The sequence below is a fragment of the Lithobates pipiens genome, unplaced genomic scaffold, assembly GCF_037356315.1.
Source record: "Lithobates pipiens isolate NorthernLeopardFrog02 unplaced genomic scaffold, aLitPip1_a1.2 Scaffold_8, whole genome shotgun sequence".
Classification (NCBI taxonomy): Eukaryota; Metazoa; Chordata; class Amphibia; order Anura; family Ranidae; genus Lithobates; species Lithobates pipiens.
The window spans coordinates 544,043,373-544,067,247 of record NW_027507903.1 but is presented as its reverse complement, the minus strand read 5'-3'; the positions used below and the strand labels follow the sequence as shown (position 1 = coordinate 544,067,247).

The window sequence follows — 23,875 nt, the reverse complement described above, 5'->3', positions numbered from 1 at the left end:
GGGCGGTGCTAGATGATAGCACTCCTGCATATGCACAGGAGCTAGGCATCTTGGCACACAGGATCGGTCCGGACGCTGCAAGCTGAGCTCTGCATGCGCAGCTCAGTTTACAGTCCAGGGATCGATGTGAGCAGGCAGGTAGGTATATTGTATTGCAAAATATGGTGTAGCTCTGCATAGAAACCAATCAGCTTCCAGGTTTTATTATCAAAGCTTAATTAAACAAGCTTTAGTTGGCTACCATGCACAGTGGCACCAGATTCTGAGTGCACCAGAAGCAGCAGCATACTGAGCTTCCCAGTGAATGGCTGTACAGTGAGGGTGTGTCAGGAAAAGTCTGATCATTGGAGCAGAGCAGACTGAGTTTCCAGCATAGCTGACCACGACGTGCTCTCCTGTTTAGTGTGGTCAGTTTTCCATAGGAGAGCAAGGGGCTGGCAGGAACACTGGGGATTTTACACAAAGGAAGCAATACAAAGAAAAAAAGGAGACTTTCTTATACAAATACATAGTGCAGCAGGCACATATCAGGAATATGAAGTGTTGGGGTAACAAACGCTTTAATTATGCTGCAACTAAAACGCTGTAGCAAAATTGAACCAAAACTATTATAGGTTCTCTTTTATGTATTGTGATATACAGCATGACACTGTTGCTTAACTTAATACAGTATTTATTAATTTTTTCTAATAATAAAGGGAAATTATAGTGTAATTAATGTGTTTTCCTTGAGCTGCATTAATCAGTTTAACCACCAGATTTACCCCCCTTCATGACCAGGCGATTTTTTGCTATACGACACTGCGTTACTTTAACTGACAATTGCACGGTCATGCGACACTGTATCCATATAACATTTTTGTCCTTTTTCCCACAAATCAAGCTTTCTTTTGTTGGTATTTGATCACCTCTGCGTTTTATTTTTTGCACAATAATCAACAAACGATCGACAATTTTGAAAAAAACAAACATTATTTTTTGACTTTTCTGCTATAAAATATATTCAATAAAATAATGTAAGAAATCGAATTTCTTCATAAATTTAGGCCAATATGTATCCTGCTACATATTTTTGGTAAAACAAAATGACACCTTTGATACTTTTTTGGGAACCAGTGACACTAATACAGTGACCAGTGCTAAAAATATGCACTGTATCTGTACTAATGACACTGGCTGGGAAGGGGTTAACATCAGGGGTGATCAAAGGGTTAACTGTGTGCCTAGCCAGTGTTTTAGTGTACTGTGGGAGGTGCTTTTACTAGTAAGAGGCATGGTTTGGAGTTCCTGCAAAGGATCCATGCCTTCTTTACTGACAGAATGGCAATCTGCCTTGTTTACATAGGCAGACTGCCGTTCTGTGTACCGAACAAACAGGCAAGTGCTGGTGGACATTGAGTCCACAGGACCCACTGATTGGCTCCTGCTGGGTAGAATCACAGCGAGAGTGAGCCGCCAGCAGCACGCACTCGCACCTGCTACCCAGAAGTGCAGGGTAACTTATTTATATGTGATCCTGCGCAGCGCGGCCACCCTGTAGCAATAAAACTGCTATAGGGCAGTTGGCAAGTGGTTAAAGAGAAAGTACAGTGTATCAACAAAGAGCACATATTTTAGGCTAATATTGCTTTCTCCTTTTATGTTATTTTTTTTATGTGACTCACATTTCTATATGTTTCCACTTGCATGTTATTATTATCATAATAAATATAAAGCTTGACCAGTAGAGGGAGCTTTGTGTTTGACTCACAAAGCCTGATTCAAACGTACTGCTTAAAGGGGTTGTAAAGGTTTGTTTTTTTCTAAATAGGTTCCTTTAAGCTAGTACATTGTTGGTTCACTTACCTTTTCCTTCGATTTCCCTTCTAAATGTTTTTTTTTTCTTTGTTTTCTTTGTCTGAATTTCTCACTTCCTGTTCCTCCTCAGTAAGCTGTTCAGTAAGCTGTTCTGGCTGACTAAACACCGCTCGGATGATGGTGTGAAGTTTACTGAGGAGAAACAGGAAGTGAGAAATTCAGACAAAGAAAAAAAAACATTTAGAAGGGAAACCAAAGGAAAAGGTAAGTGAACCAACAATGCACTAGCTTAAAGGAACCTATTTAGAAAATAAAAAACGAAGCTTTACAACCCCTTTAACAACTGCTGAGAAAAGATAGCAACCCAAAGGAATTGCATTGTTTTCACAGAGTCAGAAGAACCATTAGCTTGTAAAAATCAGCTGTAATGTAAAAACTGTTTTACATATAGATAGAAGAAAAAAAAAAAAACATTATAGTTTACCCTTTATGTAAACACTGTTAACAATATGTATTAAATGTAACACTATTTTCATATATGGTTCTCAATTAGATATGTATATGGGGACAATCATATTTGCTTGTTTTATACACAGGCTCTGCTTCCTGCTAAGCAGTTACACAAAGTAGCGTTGTCTTATTGGTAATCTCTTTTCAACATGTTAATAGTTTAGGGGTGGCCTCCTTAGTGTGTTTTCTAGTCCAGTAACAGACCAGGACAGGACCTGGACCTAGTGGGGTTGATTTACTAAAACTGCAGAGTGCAAAATCTGGTGCAGCTCTGCATAGAAAGCAATCAGCTCCCAGTTTTTTTTTTTTTAACAAAGCTTAATTGAACAAGCTGAAGTTAGAAACTAATTAGCTATCATTGCAGCAGATTATGTATGTTCCAGTTTTAGTAAATCAACCCCAATGTGTAGTCTACAGAAAGATCCAGGACCTAGACATGGTGTCTGGCAGGGGTGCCTACATTAAAATAATGGCTGAACAGTACAATTACAAATCCCTGTTTTCCTGGAGTTAGGCTGTATTGGTGGTGTTAACCTTAAACAATAAAACAAAAAACTGGAATATTTCCTTGGACACAAAAGCTTTAGAGAGAAGGTCCTGGCACTGGATGTCTGGCATCTGATATGAACAATTTTGGAAAGGTTTAAGCAACAATTCAAAAGTCTATAGATAGCAATTGCAATAATTACCTCTGGCCATCACTTACAGGAAAAAAGAACGTTTTTCTAGAGGATTTGTTTTCCCTCTAAGCATGTGTTCACTTCAGATTTATACTAAAGCCCCATACACACTATTAGATTTTCTGCAGATTTTTGTCTTCAGATTTACCAAAACCATATAATATGAGGTCAAACCTTAGGAGTTTCAATTTGTATGCAATCATGCAGGCCCTTGCACTACATGGTTTTGGTAAATCTGAAGAAATTCTAATAGTGTGTATGGGGCTTTAAATGGTTAGAAAACAACACAAATTCGGTTTACATTTACTAATTTGCCAAATGAGCCACAAAAAATGTCTCTTGGTTGGATTTTCATTTTTCGTCTTTATGCTAGTAATGTACAAATGTATTTATAAGTCTGGTTAAAAGAAATAAAAGATTTTTAATGGACTCACTTTTTCAATAAAGTTGGAAACATCAGCTGATGGGAAAGGCTTGGCTTGGTTCAGGTTTCACTGATCATAAATGGAACGGCCATTTATGAGACCACTGACAGTCATGGCTAGTTAACTTGTGCAATTAACAGGCAATATGTTATTTGTAACCTATACTGTGAACCCGTTGCCACCATTCTGCTCTATAGACTGTATGACCAAAGTAATTGGAGAAATCGGGAAAAGGGTTTTTTATAACCAAAAGACCTAAAGAAAAAAAAAAGAACTGTATCTAAAAGTACAGCTAATAATATTCATTAGAATATGGCTTATTTACTAAGGAAGAATTACATTTTCCTGGCACCAACATGGTAGCATACGCCAGGAAAGAAAAATTACGGTAAGTATTTTTAAAAAAATTTAATTTTCCTGACTCCAACATGGCTTCATGCATGTAGTATGCTGCCATGGATTGGCACAGGAAAGGGAAATTAGTATAAGTATTTGATACAATTTTCTGTTTTTTGACTAATGTTTTATTTAAAAAAATAAAAATAGGAATATATCTGAAACTATATACCGTAACTATTTCAAGTGAATACAGGTAATTGTAAAAAATCAGCCCCAAAGAGTAAATAGTATGTTCTACATAAATAGAAAATCAGAAGCACATTAATTAAATGTAAAGTTTGTTTTTGCACTTTAACTGTCACTTCTATATAAAGCAAGCTGGTAAATAACTGTTTATGTTGTATGAGATTACAGGTCAGACATAAAATTGTATACGGGAAAATCACAATTTCCACTCAAACTTCTGTCCTTCCTAATAAGCTCAAGAAACTTTTACATATCCATGCCTGCAAGTTATTATAATCTCTATCACCTAAATCAGAGCTACCCAAAAAAAAAGAAAACAAAAACACCATTCTTAAGATGTAAAGGGGAACTGCTTCTCCTTTCACTGTCCAGTTAATGGCTGGGGCATGTCCAGGACAATGGGGTCAGAGAGAAGAAACTGGGTTGAATGATGGGCAGAAAAAAAATACTATTGTGGAGGGGGCTGGGATCTCTGCACTGACGCTGCATACTACAGCAACAGATGTTTTTTTTTCTCATTTTAATAACCTATTCATTTTTATCTTGCTATGTTTGGCTGGATTTCTGTTTTCACTTTATGTTGTTGTTTTTTTTATAAACTCATTCCTTTATATAGAGTTTACTTGAGGGGAATGATTTTTTTTTTTTTCCCTCAACAAACCTGTTTACACATTAGGTATATATTTATAAAGCAGTGAATGTAAGATTACTCAAACATTCATTTCAAGTGAATCTTGCTGGTGCATGCATTTTAATTTACAGTAATTGATATCCCCTCCAGAGAATCTTTGGTGAATGTCACATTCACTGCTTTATAAACCTATTGGATTCCTGATGACTCCGTTGGGTTCGGGATGAGTGGAGTGATGTTATCAAAACTATACTCAGCAAAATTGTTGCTAAAGTGGAAACTCTTAGTTTTCTCATTGAGCATTTGGTAAAACTTTCTTCAAAAAATATATACTCTTTTCCTTTATTTAAAATGTGTGCTTTTTTTGGAGGGATAGGGTAGTCTACTTTGTTTCACTTAGTGCTTTTATTTTTTTTCACTGTCTAAATTTTCCTTAACGTGAAAAAAATGTCAAATAATGTTATTGTGGATCCATGTTTTTTGGTAGAAGAAGAGGTCCAGCATATTTGGAATGAGTTTATATAACAAAAAAATACCAAACAATGTATTTTTGCCTTGCAGATTCACTGTAATGCTTTTTCAAAAATTTTGCCAAAATTTCCAGACTTTTTCTGAAAATTTGAGGAAATAAAAACCTCTTAATTTTTACTTACCCTAATCTTAGCAAATATTCATTCTGGTGTGAGTAGGCAGAGTGGGACATTATGTATGGATATGTGTATGCAGCTAATTTGCATTTAGTTAATCAGAGTGTGCCATTCCTGATTAACTAAAAGCAAAGCAAGGTTTAGCTAGCAAGTTTACAACCTTGGTAAATAAGGCCCAATACTTACTCTATCAACATGGCTTCAAATGTATTACCACTTAACCCACCTAGCGGTAATCCCGAGTCTGACTCGGGTTGGGATTTTAATAACAGGAGTGGTAACCCCGAGCCAGACTCGGGATCGCACCGCTGGATGCAGGGAAGGACTTACTTACCTTGTCCCCTGGATCCAGCGATGTCCTCCGCGCTGTGTGAGCGAGCTGTCCTCCACTCGATTCACAGTGCCGAATGCCGCCGAGCGCCGTTCTCTGCGATGTTACGGCGCACAGGAGCGGAGAACGGCGGCAAATTCAAAAAAGTAAAAACACACAAAACACACACAGTACTGCAATCTTACAGATTATAGTACTGTATTAAAAAATACACACACCCTTTGTCGCTAGTGGTCTGTGCAGTGCCCTGCATGCACTTTTATATTATAAATACTGTTTTTTCTGCCTGAAATTTGGAGATTGTCCATAGCAACCAAAAAGTGTCCCTTTTTCACTGTTTTAGGATTTGATTACATTATTGAATAATTTTTATTATTATTTATTATATTATAAACTTTATCATACCCGGGATGTCTGCTAGACTCTGGTTTGAACAGATTTAAGAGAGTTATTCCGAAGAATTACAGGACTACAATATAAAACACCAAATTTCCATGTAAAATAATTGTACCGCTTTCAGCACCTAAAACCAGACTGAATCATACCGCCAAGGAGGTTAATGATCATCTTAACTGATGTTGATCATGAACATTCCCTAAAATGCTTTAAAAGAAAATGATAAAAGAATCAAATGAAAACTGAAACATTAAAAAATTTGTAAAAACAATTATTTTAAAAATATTGTAAATGGTAAAAAAAGACATGTACTTTTTTTAAATAACAACATAAACGTGTGTTTACTAAAAATACGTAAAACATATTGGAGATTTGTGGGAATTAAAATCTATATATAGCCAAAATGTTTTTCGTTTTGGATAGAGTGGGGAAGGATTAGAACTCATGCCAGGTTTTACTACCATTGGAAGCTTTGTTATAGCAATTCCTTCACTTCCTGGCTGGTAAAAAGGATGTCCCCAGGACAGGAAGTGAGGGGAAATCTCCCAAACAGCAACACAGACAAAGGTATTTCCTTCGGTAAGTGGGGTAATGCTGAAACCCTTTATTGTTGTCTCTTTCCCTGTTGCAGATTTTCCCTCATTTGCTGTCTGGTAAAACATCACCACAACAGACAGTAAGGAGAAATCTATAATGGAGCCCAGGCAGCAGTAAAGCTTTACAAAAGCTCCAAACTTCCCCCATTCTATCCAAAACAAAAATAAAAGGTGGGGTATTGATAGACTTTAGCTGAAATTCCTAGCAAGAATCTGTGAATACATAAAGCCCCAAGTAGCGTTAATTGTCATTATTCCTGCTCCACAATAAATTTGCAGAGAAGGTCTGATAGCCATAGCCATAAAAAAAATAATAAATACCACCAATATGTTCCCACCACTTAGCGCAAAAAATTCCACAGAACTTTGAGCCATTCACTTACAGGCTACAATTAATTGTTCCAACCACGGGTATACATGCATGTACACACAGTAGGGTCACTTTTAGGTGGAAACCAGTTGACTAGCATGTTTTTGAATTACTAACCTCACAGGGATCATAATCCTTATACACTATGTGCCAGAATATTTTGGAGTGTGCCTATGGAACATTGTGCTCAGTTAGCCAGGAGAGCATTTGTAACATCGGGTACTGATGTTGGATAATAAGCCCTTGCTCCCAACTAGCATTCCAATTTATTACAAACATGTTTTTCACGGCACTGTGCAAGTCTCTCAAGATCCTCCACACTAAACCCAACAATCCATGTCTTTATGGAGATGGCTTTGTTCACAAGGGCACAGTCAAGTTGGAACAGAAAAGTGCCTACTCCAATTGTGTAAAATGGTCTTTGTATGCTGTAGTATTAACAGTACCCACTACTGGGAACACTTGAACTCAAGAATTTGGTGGGTGTCCACATACATAAAGTGTATATGTGTGTGCATACCTCCCAATCTTCTGAAATGGAAAGAAGGCACCTTTTAGCACAAAATATTTAGGCAATGCACACATTAGTGCAGCACAGTGGTGTAGTGGTTAGCACTTTCACCTAGCAGCAATAGGGTTGCTGGTTCAAATCCCGACCACAACACTATCTGCCTGGAGTTTGCATGTTCTCCCTGTGCCTGCGTGGGTTTCCTCCGGGTACTCCGGTTTCCTCCCACACTCCAAAGACATGCTGGTAGGTTAATTAGACCCTGTCCAAAAAAAAGAATTGGCCATAATATGTGTATGTGTATGTCAATGTTGTAAGTGTGTCGGGACTCTACAGGTTAAAGGACCACATAAATAGCTGCAGATGGACACCAGTGGCAAGAAAAAGCGCCCAGAGGCGATTCAGTTCGTATAGGTAGCGCTATATAAGTCATTCATTCATTCATTCACCTCTGATACCCGGGATCATGTTGACCATTATGAATTTAAGAGCAAGAATAGTGGCATGAACTAATTGGGAATTTTTTTCTCTGATTGGCTACCATGCACAGCTGCACCGGATTTTGCACTTTCCAGTTTTTGTAAATGAACCCCATTGCGTGATATACATATAATTTATATCTTAGATATGTTAAATGCTAAGATGCTGTTCACGATGGCTTCCTTTAATATGTGTCAGTATGTTTACATCTATGGCGTGAGGCTGATGTATGTGTTGTGTGTACATAGCACTGGCATACATTATGTAGGTAGCAGCACATTATAAGGCATTCTCGTTCTCAGCTTCAAGCAGGTGATAAAAAGAAGAGATAATTATATTTATTATATGCATTACTTTACACATCACCTTCGTGAATTAGCTATCATCAGGCTGTAAATGTCTCTCAAGAAAGAATGTTCTTTTCAGGAATTAATATCATTCTAACGCAATATATGTGTTTTTTTTAGATCGAGTGCAGCCATGCTAATTAGTCGTGTTAGTTAGTATCTGTTTAACCTCCCTGGCGGTACCATTATTTCGGATTTTAGGTGCTAAAAGCGGTACCATTATTTTGCATGAAAATTTGGCGTTTTATATTGTAGTCCTGCAATTCTTAGGAATAACTCTCTTAAATCTGTCCAAACCAGAGTCTAGCAGACATCCCAGGTATGATAAAGTTTGAAAAATTAAATCATAAATTATAATATAATAAATAATTATAAATAATTGTACCAAATAATAATATAACAATAATAAAAATTATTCAATAATGTAATCAAATCAAAAACACTGAAATTTGCTGAGTTGCAGAATTGTCACTGTCATTACTTTTCAGTATTTGATGACGGATCTCCCCACAAATCGCTATCGCTCAATTCTGCGAGTCATTCTAATTTATTATCGCTGTTTTCTAGCTGGTCTAAAATCATTTTTGATGTACAGTGACAGTTTTGGTTGCTATGGACAATCTCCAGTTTCCAGGCATAAAGAACAGTTTTTACAATATAAAACTGCATGCAGGACACTGGACAGACCACTAGGGACAACGGGGATGTGAAATATTTACATACAGCAATGTAATCTGTAAGATTACATTATACTGTATGTATACTGTTTATTTCACTTTTTGAATTTGGCGCCGATCTCCGTGCCCGTGCGTCGCAACGCTCGCAGGGCACGGAGATCGCCGATGTGATAGATCGAGCGAGACACGGCTCGCTCGTACAGCGGGGAGACAACGCTGGATTCGAAGGAGAAGGTAAGGAAACCTCCTCCTGGATCCAGCGACGCTGTCCCGAGTCTGACTCGGGGATACCGCTTTTGGTATGAAAAATCCACCCCGAGTCAGACTCGGGAATACCGTCAGGGGGGTTAAGGTGATCTGGTCTGGTATGGCAGAATTTACAGACGATATGATTTTTTAAATGAGACAACATTTCATTAACTGTCCACCAGTTCTAAAATCACTTTTCTATTATACAGGCATACCCCACTTTTAAGTGTACAATGGGGTTTATTTACTAAAGCTGGAAAGTGCAAAATCAGACTCACTTCTGCATAGAAACCAATGAGCTTCTAACCTCAGATTGTTCAATTAAGCTTGGGTAATAAAACCTGGAAGCTCATTGGTTTCTATGCAGAAGGGAGCCTGATTTTGTACTTTACAGCTTTAGTAAATGAACCCCATTGTGTACTTAAAAGTGGGGTATGCCTGTATGTTAGGGGTGAGGGAGCCAAGGAAAAATCATATCCATCAGCCTGTATTATTGAGATCTATCGCTAATCGACACTTTGAATTTTAGCAATCTTAGCAGAATTATTTATTATTTATGGCTACCCTAAGAGTTTCGATGACTGTTCATATATATATTCCGGTAGATATATATATATATATATATATATATATATATATATATATATATATATATATATATATATATATATAACCATGTAGGAAAATTAAATACTGTGATTTCACATACAACAAAGCACATACACGTAAGTCTGTGATGATGCCATGATCTTCAATTAACCTGTCACATTGCATTACCTTTTTCTAGGTTTTTCCTTAAATTCTTTTTGAAATGTAACCAGAATTGTCTGAAGACTGCAGGGAACCCCCGAGACATGAGACGATTCCAGGTATGTACCCTTTATATTTAAAGTGAAGTTATTACATGGGATGCAGGATCACGGTATTGTATTTTAAACTCATGTTACCATTGTCAATATACACTATATTGTCAAAAGTATTGGGCCGTCTGCCTTTACACGCACATGAACTTTAATAGCATCCCAGTCTTAGTCAATATTAAATTGGCCCACCCATTGCAGCTATAACAGCTTCAACTCTTCTGGAAAGGCTGTCCACAAGGTTTAGGAGTGTATCTATGGGAATGTTTGATCATTCTTCCAGAAGCGCATTTGTGAGGTCAGGCACTGTTGTTGGACGAGAGGGTCTGGCTCGCAGTCTCTGCTCTATTTCATCCCAAAGGTGTTCTATCAGATTGAGGTCAGGACTTTGTGCAGGCCAGTCAAGTTCATGCACCCTTCGCTCATCTGTATGGACCTTGTTTGTGAAATGGTGTGCAGTCATGTTAGAACAAGAAGGGGTCATCACCAAACTGTTCCCACAAAATTGGGAGCATGAAATTGTCCAAAATGTCTTGGTATGCTGATGTCTTAAGAGTTCCCTTCACTGGCACTAAGCGGCCAAGCTCAACCCCTGAAAAACAACCCCACACCATAATCCCCCCTCCACCAAATGATTTGGACCAGTGCACAAAGCAAGGTCCATAAAGACATGGATTAGCGTGTTTGGGGTAGGGGAACTTGACTGGCCTGCACAGAGTCCTGACCTCAACCCCACAGAAAACCTTTGGAATAAATTCTGGAGAATTTTGGAGACTGCGATCCAGGCCTTCTTGTCCAACATCGGCGCCTGACCTCACAAACGCACTTCAGGAAGAATGGTCAAACATTCCCATAGGCACACTCCTAGACCTTGTGGAGAGCCTTCCCAGAAGAGTTGAAGCTGTTATAGCTGCAAAGAATAAGCCAACTCAATATTGAACCCTACCGACTAATACCAGGATGCCATCAAAGTTCATGTGCGTGTAAAGGCAGGCGCCCCAAGACCTTTGACTATATATATATATATAAAGAGAGAGAGGGAGAGAGAGAGAGAGAGAGAGAGAGAGATGGAGCCATATGTGACCATGATTCTAACTTCTGAAATATTTAATAATTACAATATATTTTTAACATAGAATTGACTTTATTTCCTCACCCCTTTATTACTCTTCCAACGTATTCTAGATTTGCTATGCTGGTGGTGTTGTGTTCCCATCCCAGGTTCCTGTCACATCTTAGGGACACACTGACACCTCGAGCACAGGGAAACATGGAAGCAGTTAAGGTGGCAGAGTGGCCCTCTGACCTCGATCTGTTTAGATAAGATGTTAAGATTTCCCAAGGTCAGCAGGTCTCTTGTGTAGTGTTTCTGGGCCTGGCTTTGTCTGACCCTCAGACCCTAGAGGCTCACTACTCGAGCCGGAATGGCAGCACATTGAAACAATGCTTAATACGTTTATTTATTTTTACAGTTATTAACTATTTACTATATACACAAAGTAACAGGAGAATGTGGGACTGAGAATGTGCTTGTGAGAAATCAATGCTATTTTTCTATTATACTCTTTGGTATAACTAGCTATTAGTAGCTAGTTAGCAGCATTGACAGGGAGTTTTATCATTTTACGGTAACATTAGTAGACTTACTTTCTAAGCTTTCAAAGCAGATCTGCTGGTTTATGCTTAATGTGCAAATCCTCCTTTAAATAGTAAAAAAAAAGTTCTCTTTTTTTGTAGTTTTTGTATCAAAACAAATGTTATATTGAATTATTGTACTTACTGTATGTGTATGGTCAGAATTTGGTATATTTCTACTGTATATTATGTCAATTAGTTGTTGCTTACAGACGAAATACATACTAACCAGAGGAACTGAAAAAAATGGAGGGAAAGAAAAATTGTTAATAAAAAATAAAAAATATTGTCAGTTAGAAAAGTACACAACCAAACTTTTTTAGAATTTTAACATTGTCTTAAAAATAAGTTATATAGAATTTAACCCTCTTGTATTGTAACTGTACTATCTCCCTTTATATTGTAAAGTACTGCACAGAAAAAAATTGATATATAGGTATATTTATGAGAATTTATGTTGTTTTATATGCTAAAAATGGACACACCGAATATTGATTTCATTTTACAGCACTTTTTCACAAATTCGTAAAACTATAAAATCCTTTAGGCTGCTTTCACACTGGGGCGGTATTCAGGCGTTACAGCGCTAAAAATAGCGCCTGTGTAGCGCCTGAAAAAAACCGGCCCCTTTCCCTCCAGTGTGAAAGCCGGAGGGCTTTCACACTGGAGCGATGCGCTGGCAGGACGGTGAAAAAAGTCCTGCTAGCCGCATCTTTGGAGCGGTGAAGGAGCGGTGTATTCACCGCTCCTATACCGCTCCTACCCATTGAAATCAATGGGACACCGCGGCAATACCGCCGGCAAAGCGCCGCTGCAGCGGCGCTTTGCGGGCGGGTTTAACCCTTTTAACCCTTTTTCGGCCGCTAGCGGGGGTTAAAACCATCCCGCTAGCGCCCGCAGACCGCCGCTAAAACGACGGTAAAGCACCGCTCCCACCCCAGTGTGAAAGCAGCCTTATAGTTTGATAATATTAATATTAAAGTGGAGTTCCAGGCAAATCTAAACTCCATTTGAAACAAAAGAACACTCCTTTTCTCATACCATTTTGGTGTGTCCCATGGCGTTGCGGCAAGGTACGTCACCTATGTGTTTTTTTTGTGCCCTCCTACCTCCCCTGTTGCCCTCTGGGACCTGTGCGTATCCCAGAAGACGGCGGGACCATTCAGAAAGCGCCGGGCGACTTGTGCATGTGAAGTAGGAAACCACTGTGAAGCTTGAAGGCTTTACTGTCGGTTTCCCTTACTTGCAATTCCAGCGTCTGCACCCTAAGCCGATGGATGGATCCGCTTGGGGTGCCGACATTGCGGGCACCCAGGACAGGTAAGTGTCCTTATATTAAAAGTCAGCAGCTACAGTATTTGTAACTGCTGACTTTTATTTTTTATTTTTTCCCCAGCTAGAACTCCCCTTTAACAAGTTGTAAACAGTGGGATTGATTTACTAAAACTGGAGTGTGCAAAATCTGGTCTCATCTCTGCATGGTAGCCAATCAGCTTCTAACTTCAGCTTGTTCGAATAAGCTTTGACAAAAAAAATTGGAAGCTGCCTGATTTCTGTGCAGAGCTGCACCAGATTTTGAACTCTCCAGTTTTAGTAAGTCAACACCAGTGTTTTTAGCTGTAACCTTCGAGTACTTCCAACAGGTCATGTTTTGATGATTTTCCTAATATTGCACAGATAATTAGATCTGTGTTAGCCCTTGTACACACGGTCGGACATTCTGACAACCAAATCCGTTGGATTTTGTCCGAAACTGTTGCATACACACGGTCGGACAAAGTTGTCAGAAAATCCAAATTGTACATAAGGTGATGACGTTATTTCGTTACGACGGGACTAGGTTCAGGCTAGTAGCCAATAGCTTTGGTCTAGGAATTTGATCTGAGCATGCGTGGCACTTTGTCCATCTGAGTAGGCTACACATGATTGTAGTATGTCCGATCGGAGCATTTTGTCGGAAAATTTTACCGGCAAGTTGGAAAAGTTGGTCCGTCGGACAGTCCGATGGAGACCACGCACAGTCGGAATATCCGATAAAACGGTCCGATAGGACACATTCCGTCGGAATCTCCGACCGTGTGTACAAGGGCTTACTTTATCAGTAGTTAGCATCACTATTCCAACTAAAGTAAAAACGCTGGGTGGTAAACACTGCTTTTTAGAGTTCTGATGGTCTGCTTGGTTCAGCTAACAAAATGATGGCCTGTACGCTGCCACGCCTGCCTCCCTGATCTCCTAATACTGTCAAATAAAAAATCTGATTTTCCTGGACATTTTCCAGTTTTAATAACCTGAGGTGGTTTAATTAATTAATATTACTGACAAATGTAACTTTGCTTGTTAATTTGTTTTAGAAAGGATGGTTTTAGAAAGGACGATGTTTTAGAAAGGATGTGGGAAAAGCGGGAGTGAATCAATATTCAGGGTCAGGTGGTCAGTTGGTCAATGTGTTACAATATATCCTACTTCATTTCTAATGTTCCTCTGTCCACAGGTTGTCCTCTCCACCACGGTGAATGTAGATGGACATGTCCTGGCCGTGTCAGACAACATGTTTGTTCATAACAACTCAAAGCACGGGAGGCGGGCAAGACGGCTGGACCCTACGGAAGGTACGGACGCTTGTCTGGAGTACGGTACGGCCTTCTCCTTCTTTATCTGCATCCAGAGACTGAACTGCAACTCAATTCACATATTTTATTGAGGGATGTGGAAAGTGGAGGTGTTCCCACCTCAACCATTTAGTTGCTGGCTTTCATTTTGTAACCATCAGTTGTAAAATCAAATGGAATATTATCGGTTGATATGGACTGCACAGACATTTTCCACTTTCTCCATTTTTACAGGATATACTAGATTTCAAATGACCCACAACTTGTAATTATTTATTCTTAGTATTTTTTTCTTTTAGAATAGAATATTATACACTTACATTTACTACAGATTATGGAGTTTTACAGGTTTTATTGGTGGTAAACAGTCACGCAAATAAGTAAAAATTAATATTACTTTTAAAAATCAAGACATAAAATAGTCAACAGCTCAGTTTAAAATTAGAATTAGCTGATTTTTATTCCCACATTAAAAGCTCAAATTAGAACATACCTTTATTTCATTTTTTTGTTTACTCTGCCTCTACTCTAATCTAGACAAATTAGTTTTACTCTTTTAGACTTTTTTTCAGAAATGTATCCCTCAAAACCACATACACTGAGTACCGAGATCACTTAGCTTTTTATGTGAAACAACAACCATCATCCTTAGAAGAAACAACAGAACACCCATACTAACCATCTTTAGGGAGTGTGCCTAAAGTATAACTGAAGGAAAAACATTTTCTTTAGTTTTAAATAGAATGGAAAGGGATTAGAACACCTGTATAGGTTTTAATGCTGTCTGTGTCACTGTAAGCCCCTGTACACACGGTCGGAGATTTCGACAATCAAATCCGTCGGATTTTGTCCGTCGGATCTTGTCCGAAACTGTTGCATACACACGGTCAGACTAAGTTGTCGAAAAATCCGATCTTTCAGAACGTGATGACGTCATTTCGTTACGATGGGACTACATTCAGGCTAGTAGCCAATAGCTTTGATGTAGGAATTTGATCTGAGCATGCGTGGCACTTGGTCCGATCAAAATTCTCTACACATGATCGGAGTATGTCTGATCGAACCAGTTGGTCAGAAAATATTTCCAACAAGTTGGAGAATTGGGTCCGACGGATATTTTCCGACGGAATCAGTCCGATGCATACCACACACAGTCGGATTATCCGACAACACGTTCCGATAGGACACATTGCGACGGATTCTCCGATCCTGTGTGCAAAGGCATAGGAAGATTCACCTTCTTTATTTGTCCTATTGACTGAAAGTGCAAGAAAATCCCAAACGTTTAGTGATCAGCAGAACATGAATAGCGGTAAATCTTTCAATGAGGACACTAGTTCTGATGAAAATGTTGACTACCAGGTATTTCCTTCCCTTTGGGGGGATTTCCTCTCACTTATGGAAAATCTCCCCATTGGGACAATTTATTGCCAAAAAAAAACAGACGGGGCTATAACCCTCCCTTAGCCTAACCCATTTATTTTTTTTTATTCTAAGTTTTGTCCTTGCCTCTGCTTTGTGCACCTCTTTTCATTTTTTTATTACTTAAAAATATCATATCTTAACTTGTTTGTACACAAAAAAATAGAGCCTTAGGCGTGTGCCTGCTTTGCCAGAAAACAGAAAAATACACCTCATATACACAAACTAACTATATATAAACACTAATGACTTTGTCCCATATTTACTGCTAATATACTTCATTAAATGATATAGTGCTGACCCTAAAATAGGACCTCCAGAGACTTTATAAATAGAACTACAAAGCTGTAGCATCGTAGCTTTTCCAGTTAGAGAGAATTATTAATACCGAAATATTATTTTGAATATTATCTCTCTACGGCTGCTCCTGTTGCTTTTTCTCTACATGTCCTATGTTACCCAAGTGAGGAATTAATGAACTAGAAGAGAATGATTGAATCAGTAAGGAATTTAGTGTGGTGTTAATTTTCCCCCAGCGGGCGGTCAAACGGTGGAAATAAATCCCAGAGTGCTTTGCTAGAATAGAGTCCAGCTTTGGTTAAAGTGATTGGACTTGATTGACTGGCTGCTCGTTTCTGGAAGCTCGCCAGAGATCTGAGGCACCTTTGACCCTGTCAGTGGTGGAAACCGAGTGATAGATTGAGCCTGGTTATGGCTCCTGATGGAACTTGAAGTTGTGAGGCCTACCCATATGTAAGGGGAAGAAGCCATAAAAACATAAAATAAGAGATGCAGATAATACCTACCCAACAAGGGCTCTTTCTGTACCTGCTGTGCATCTCAGTAGTTGATCTCTAGCTCTGTTGAAGATCATACTGAGTGGGTTTCTTTAGCTAGGCAATACAAGCAGCAACAATTACTTACAAAATGTAGTAACCAATAGAATCTAACCACAATTACATTTAATGCATTCAAATCAGTAAAATATAAAATTTGATTGGGTTAATGTCAGTTACAGAATAATATTTGCTTTTTGAACAAGTATGAAGATTTCATAAATTTTTTTGTGAAATATCCAATGGAAACAAACTGTCACGTCTGTTATGGATATTAAATGACTTTACGAATTGTGTTTTCCAAAGACCCCTTTAATAATTATACCACCCAATTATATTACCAAACAATTCAGAGCTACAAATGGCTAGTTCATCATTTGATGAGTGATGACATCATTATTCATCACACTCTACCTATAGCACATTTAGACACAGGACCATTACCCAAGGAATCTCAATGAATGTTCTTTGTTCTGTGTGCAAGGATGTCTGACCAAGCACATGATTTTTTTTTGGTCCTAGAATTCCAAACTTTAATTTAAAAGGAATTGTGTGCTTTGGACATTAAAATGTTTCCATATTCTGAACAGTAAAACAACTTTAAAGCACTGCAGAGTAATTAATCCTCAAACTTCAAAATAGAAAGAAAGGCCTTTACGGCAGGTCTCAGCACACTGCTCTCCCCCTCTTCCTGTACATGTGCTCTATTTTTATATTAGGGATTAGAAGGCTGGAAAATTGCCAAGTCACTGCTCAGAGGGGAAGCAGAGTAAATTGAGCTACTGAAATGAAACTGTAAGTGAGAAGGAATTTCTTCACAGTGTACGTAGCTATGGAGGTCACTCTATGCATGGTTATGTTTTTCACTCAGGACCTTCTCACCAGCTTTATTTGGCTGCACGAAAATGTAAAAAAACATGTTAGCCAATATATTTTCATCCCCCCTGGCTTCCATAGTGCAATGGGTGACATCACCTTCCTTCCAATGAGATCCTAGAGAATGCTGAGCACTCCACATATCACAGTGCAGTAGCGTCATCTCTCGAGATTATCGCTACTTGCAATTCTCTGGGATCTCACCTGATGGATGGTGATGTCACCCTTGCCTAGGCACTGCAGGAGTAAGGTAGGTATATTAACTAACTTTATTTCCCACTCAAGTGTTTTTTAACATTTTTGTGCAGCAAACTAAGATCGGAGAGAGGTCCCCAATAAATGGACCATGCTATTTAAATGCAATGCTTGTTTTAAGAATTTGTAAACATTTGAGTGTCCACAGCCCAAACACATTTCCACATTTGAGAGGTTGGAAGCCTGATGTGTATGCGTAGTTATTCCATTGTATCTGAAAATTCAAATGAGTTATTGTATACCTTCCAATATTTTTAGGTGAGATCCCAGGAAAACAAAACATTTATTGCTATTGAGATGGGGAGCGGTCCTCGTTTTAGAAAAATTGAGCTACATCTTACCACCACAACACTGAAATTTATATTCACTGTGAGCATCTGTAAACTGTCCATAAAAATACAGTTTTATGGCGGTCACTCATGCAATCACGGTCCAATTACTTTCAAACTAACTGCACAGAGAAGTAGTGGGCTCAAACAAACTTGAATCTTTACGGAGAGGGACAGTAAGGAAAGCCACAAGCCAGAGTCCATGGCTGCCATACTGGTGAAATATGTTTGGGATAGGATTTCTGTCCAATTGACTGTTCAACCAGACATAATGTTAGGGGTTTCTAGTAGAGAACCTAGTAAAATAGCCGGGGTCCCAGTAACATAGTTTTTTTTTTTTTTAAACCCCTTTATAACCTATTGGTAAAAATAAACAAGACACAAGTGGTTTTATCCAAATAATGGATATTTTCAAAAGGGTTTCAATGGATTAAACAGCTGGGACAGGCTTATGTTTTATGTGTAAATAAAATTTTGGAAGGTGTAGAACTTCCTGGGTTTTGTTTTCCTCCTGCAGGCTCTTACAAGTTACTGGGGTATCAATGCTATTGCTATCTATTCTTAAAACAAACAGTCTTCTACCCCTTGAAAACAGGCCTTAAGGGACACAACAAGCTTCCTGTCACCTGTGTAGACTCCACTAAGTGATACAAGTGTTACAGCGGAGTTTTCTATTACCAATGGTCTTCTCTATAAAATCTGTTTTTTTGGCTTTTTATATGATGATTTTTTTCCATTATCTGACAGACTGTTAAGTATTTTTAAGTCTGGTTATAATCCACAATTCTGCAATGAAATCATAACTTTAGCCAGAACACGCCCTTAAAAAGAATGTGAAAAGGAAACGTAAAATGAAGTTATGAAATATAAAATTACACTTCCCAAAGATAAACACAGAAGGGACCCCAGTGCAGATGTGAATTCTCCCAGTAATTGACAGTTCATATTAAGGTGGGGGGGGGGGGGACATGGAGTTGGTGAGTAAACTCTTCAGATTAGTGATTTGTATGTTTAGTATTGATTTTAGCCATGCCACCCTATCCAGGGCACACTAGAAATGTCTGGAGCGATGCTACTGCTCTTCAGATATAACCAAATTTCCAGGAGAGATCTACCTGCCAGAGTCCTAGAGAGTTCATGAAGTATGATCAAACATTCAACATTCCACCATTAAATATAATTAAAGTGGATGTAAACCCAAGTACATTGATGAAATATATTGAAGGCTACCCATCCTTGGACTTGGTAGTTACATTAGTTTTCTTTTTGCAGACTTCTTTTCCCTTTATTTTCACTTGGTGATCCTGCCAGTAACACACTTCTTGTCCTAGGATGACAACTCTCACTATACTTTTTCAATGGAGGAGAAGAACTGTCTCCCAGGGCAGGACATATTTCTCCTGTCTTCGTCTTCATAAAATAGGTTGGGGATGTTCTGAGGTTCACAAAGGTGAACTAGAAATGGTTGATAACAGAGGCAGAACCATGAGCTCATTATGGAAATTTAGAAGCTCACTGGATATCTGACAGGATCAACAGGAAATGTTGGGCTTACGGATAAAAATGCTTTCAATAGTGTACTTAACAGATTAAACAGGAGCAAATAAGAGAAGTTTGTTAGGGTTTGCATACACCTGTAGTTCACATTACATTCTCATTTGCTGAAAGGCTACGCTTCTATTTTCTGTTCTTATCCAATATTAGGCTGAAAAGAGGATAACTGTTGTTTCTTCCAATGTGTCAGTTATATCCAGGAACTAATTTTCCTTACATTGATAGCTTTATATCTTCTGCTCTGAGCTTCTAAACACAGACATATGCACTAATATACGCACATGCATATCTACAAAAACACATATGTTTTCTTGATGATATGTTAGGGATATGGCAAACATTGCTGGTTAGAACATTGAGTGATATGACATATGTTTATATATTTACAGCCACACCTTGCATCAAGGCCATAAGCCCAAGTGAAGGTTGGACTACAGGAGGTGCTATGGTCATCATCATTGGGGACAATTTCTTTGATGGTCTTCAAGTGGTGTTTGGAACTATGCTAGTTTGGAGTGAGGTAAGTGAATAGGTATGTCCTAGATAGGTTGTGCATACTCTATCAAAATCTGCTCGCTTGTCATCGTTTACAGCGTAGATGCTTATCATAGTCTTAAAAAGAGTCACAGCAAAAGCATTTTTTAAGGTTCACCATGAACATTCTTTTGAAGTCTGTATTATATGCCTGCTAATAGGTGGATCAATGAGCCAAATAAAGACAAAGCAGCAGCTAATAAGGGACCATATGATCTTGTCCATTACCTAGAAATGTGTTCTTGCACATCTTTAAGTTTCTGTGGTTTAGCAGTTGATAGTCATCTGCTGAGAGCACTGCTTACATTAGTGGCAATGGGGAACCTTCTACAGCATTATGGAAACTGAACTTTTTCTATCTGGTTCAGACCTAATCAGCTATAGCAAGCTTACAATCAGGAGCAGCCACATAAAAAGTACTATTTTTTAAACTTTTTTCACATGTGCCAGTGGCCTAACAACTCAATAAGCAGTTTTTCACTAAATGGACTTCTGTCTTCTATAATGTTTGTAATTTTCGACTTAGTTGCAGCTAGTGCTCAGTGCTTCTATATGTAAAGAGTCCCACAGGAAAATCATTAAAGTGTATGTTAAGCCAAAACCTTTTTTTGGATTTGGATAGCGTGGGGAAGGTTTTTTACTGCTGTCCTGGGCTCTGTTATATAAATTTACCCTCCCTTCATGTCCTGTTGACAATGGTCTAAGCAAAAAAGAAGTGGGGGGAAATCTGCAACAGTGACACAGACAGAGTCTTGGGTAGCAGTAAAAATCTGACAAGGTTTCTAACCTTTCTACATGTTATCCAAAACTAAGAAAAACAGTTTGCTGGTCCCCATAGTAGTCACATGATTATCTTTGGCTATATTCATACCCTTGAACTGTGACCTATTACAAACTGTGCAGATATGGAACAGATTTTTACATTATAAAGTGGATTCTGAGCATAGTCAATGGAAGCTGATTTGGTATGTGCTGTCACTCATTGCATTGTGATCTAAAAATGAAACAGATCATCCAATATAGAAAATAACATGACATCTCAAGGTGAACTGCAAGGTCTGACCTATATCAAGGATGCAGCTGTGGCAAAAAAACTGAGCTGTGGAATACTTGGCTGGAAACCAGAAAATTAAAGATGAACTCATGAATTATTTCCAGATGTTTACAATATATATATATATATATATATATATATATATATATATATATATATATATATATATATATATATATACATATATATATATATATATATATATATATATATATATATATATATATATATATATATATATATACAGTATATATATATATATATAGTCAGTTCCAAAATTAAAAATGGACTATTCTGATTATACAGCAAAATGTATTTCCTGTTTCTCACATATACCAGACATTTTCCGTGCTAAAGACTCATCTGCATGGATATGAAGCATTGATGGTATGTGCAGTTCATGCACAGTAACTTGGATTTGTCATTTTTGTTGTGCAGGTTAGAAAATTCAAACGAAGAAGCAGTAGGGATATGAATGTGTAGCCCTGCTTTTTAATTTCTACTTTAAGGCAGAAGCTGAATAGAAGACATTACATTGCTTAAAGTGGAATTTTCCTAAATCCCGATATGTGAATTCCAGAAAATTTGATAATTACACACCCTCTAAAAGTCCTAGGTCCCCACAAATATAACTGTACTTACATTAAACCATACTACTTGCTACATGCCTAAACTTTTCTGGGGTCTTAGAATAGGGAAAAAAATGTTGGGCGTTATGTACATCAAAGATGTATTCTGGAATAGAGAAATAATAGAAGACCAATGGTCTTGTTTCTGTGGGCCATAGTGATTTTAATTAGGGATGTATTCAAAGTGGACCTGCATAGATAGAGATATGGAATATGATACACAGTTTTAATTCTAAAATGTGTAGGGCAATGTATAGGGCAATAATTGCTCCAAAGCCTACTACAAAAATGACTTAGAAGAACAAGGGAGATTTACGCTCTCTGTATGCTCTGGAAACCATTATCACTGGGACTGAAAGTAGTGGAAAATCTAAAATTAGGAGTTGTTACTAGAACAGGAATTGAGGGAAAGATTTCTAGTGGTAATACTTGTTCCAAAACAACTGTCTAGGCCCTTGTACACACGGTCGGACATTCCGACAACAAAATCTGTCGGATTTTGTCTGAAACTGGTGTTGCATACACACGGTCAGACAAAGTTGTCAGAAAATCCGATCGTTCGTAACGTGATGACATAATTTCGTTACGACAGGACTACGTTCAGACTAGTAGCCAATAGCTTTGGTCTTGTAATTTGATCTGAGCATGCGTGGCACTTTGTCCGATCGGAATTCTCTACAAACGATCGGACAAAGTCTGATCGGATCATGTTGTCGGAAAATTTTATAGCCCAGCTCTAAAACTTTGTCGGTCGGATATTTTGACGGAAACAGTCCGATGGAGCCCACACATGGTCGGATTATCCGACAACACGGTCCTTCTCAGACATTTTCCGTCGGAAATGTCCGACCATGTGTACATGGGCTAAGAGAGAAATTGGCTTTAGATATACTTTGAGACCTGCATTTTAATAAATTCACTTCAGTTACTTACTTATTTTGTCTCTTTTTATTCTCACAGCTGATCACTCCACATGCTATCCGGGTACAAACGCCCCCACGACACATTCCAGGAGTCGTAGAAGTGACTCTGTCCTACAAATCCAAACAGTTCTGCAAAGGAGCCCCTGGAAGGTTTATTTACACAGGTAAATGTGACTGCTGATCAGAGAAAATCTCTACTATCCTTGTCCCAAGGGGGTAACTATAATCACACCAGTCCATGTTCTTGCTATCAAATGCTGAAGCATAGAACTACTTCCAAGAATATACCTCTAGGAACACACCCTGTTGGATTATTTTGTCTATATTTTAGACCAAGGGGGAGATTTTTTTTTAAAACTGGAGCACTTAGAATCTGATGCAGCTGTGCATGGTAGCCAATCAGCTTCTAACATCAGCTTGTTCAATTAAGCTTTGCATTAAACCTGATTTGTTTTTCTGCAGTGCTGCACCAGATTTTGTACTCTCCAGTTTTAGTAAATCTGCCCCTATATGTTTTAGAGTGCTAGTAAAACAAGTTGTACTTTACAATCTCTGTGGTAGGATTAAAGTAGACCTATCTAAAAAAAACTCACACTTTGCATAAATCAGCAACATTAATAAATCACATTATTATTTGAAATTAATACCATTTTTATTTCAATGAAAAAATCAGCAGTGAGCCAAACACATAAATTAGTATGCTGGGGTTTCCAGGTGTCCATAGTAAGAAGCAGCATTTAAAATGTTCATTATATTAAGAAGAAAAAATTGATATATAGGTGCATTTAGGAGAATTTATGTTGTTTTATATGCTAAAATGGACACACCGAATATTGATTTCATTTTACAGCACTTTTTCACAAATTCCTAAAACTATATATATATATATATATATATATATATATATATATATATATATATATTTTTTTTTTTTCATTTGTTTATAAACCATGTACAGTAGATTGTTTTAATAACACAGTACAGACCAATACTGTGCTATAACCTGTTCTCATCTGAAGAACTAACCCAGGCTATAGAATCATGATGCAGATAATATTGCTAGAACAGAAAATGTGTGCTAATCTAAATTTAAATCCATAAATAATGAATCACACTTTGCAAGCATC

At 38.0% G+C, this 23,875-nt stretch overlaps 1 protein-coding gene across 4 annotated transcripts in view; it reads left to right on the top strand.

Annotated features, from left to right (window-relative positions):
* EBF2 (EBF transcription factor 2) overlaps positions 1 to 23,875 on the top strand; it is a 147,390-nt gene that overhangs the window by 110,696 nt on the left and 12,819 nt on the right. For 2 of the 4 annotated variants that reach the window (XM_077469760.1, XM_077469758.1), the window contains exons 7-10: positions 10,017 to 10,098; positions 14,219 to 14,336; positions 19,998 to 20,128; positions 22,786 to 22,912. In XM_077469760.1, the coding sequence (XP_077325886.1) occupies positions 10,017 to 10,098; positions 14,219 to 14,336; positions 19,998 to 20,128; positions 22,786 to 22,912 (458 nt within the window). Of the gene's footprint in view, positions 1 to 10,016; positions 10,099 to 14,218; positions 14,361 to 19,997; positions 20,129 to 22,785; positions 22,913 to 23,875 lie in introns of all 4 variants that reach the window. The other 2 variants (XM_077469759.1, XM_077469757.1) reach the window with 1 other exon arrangement.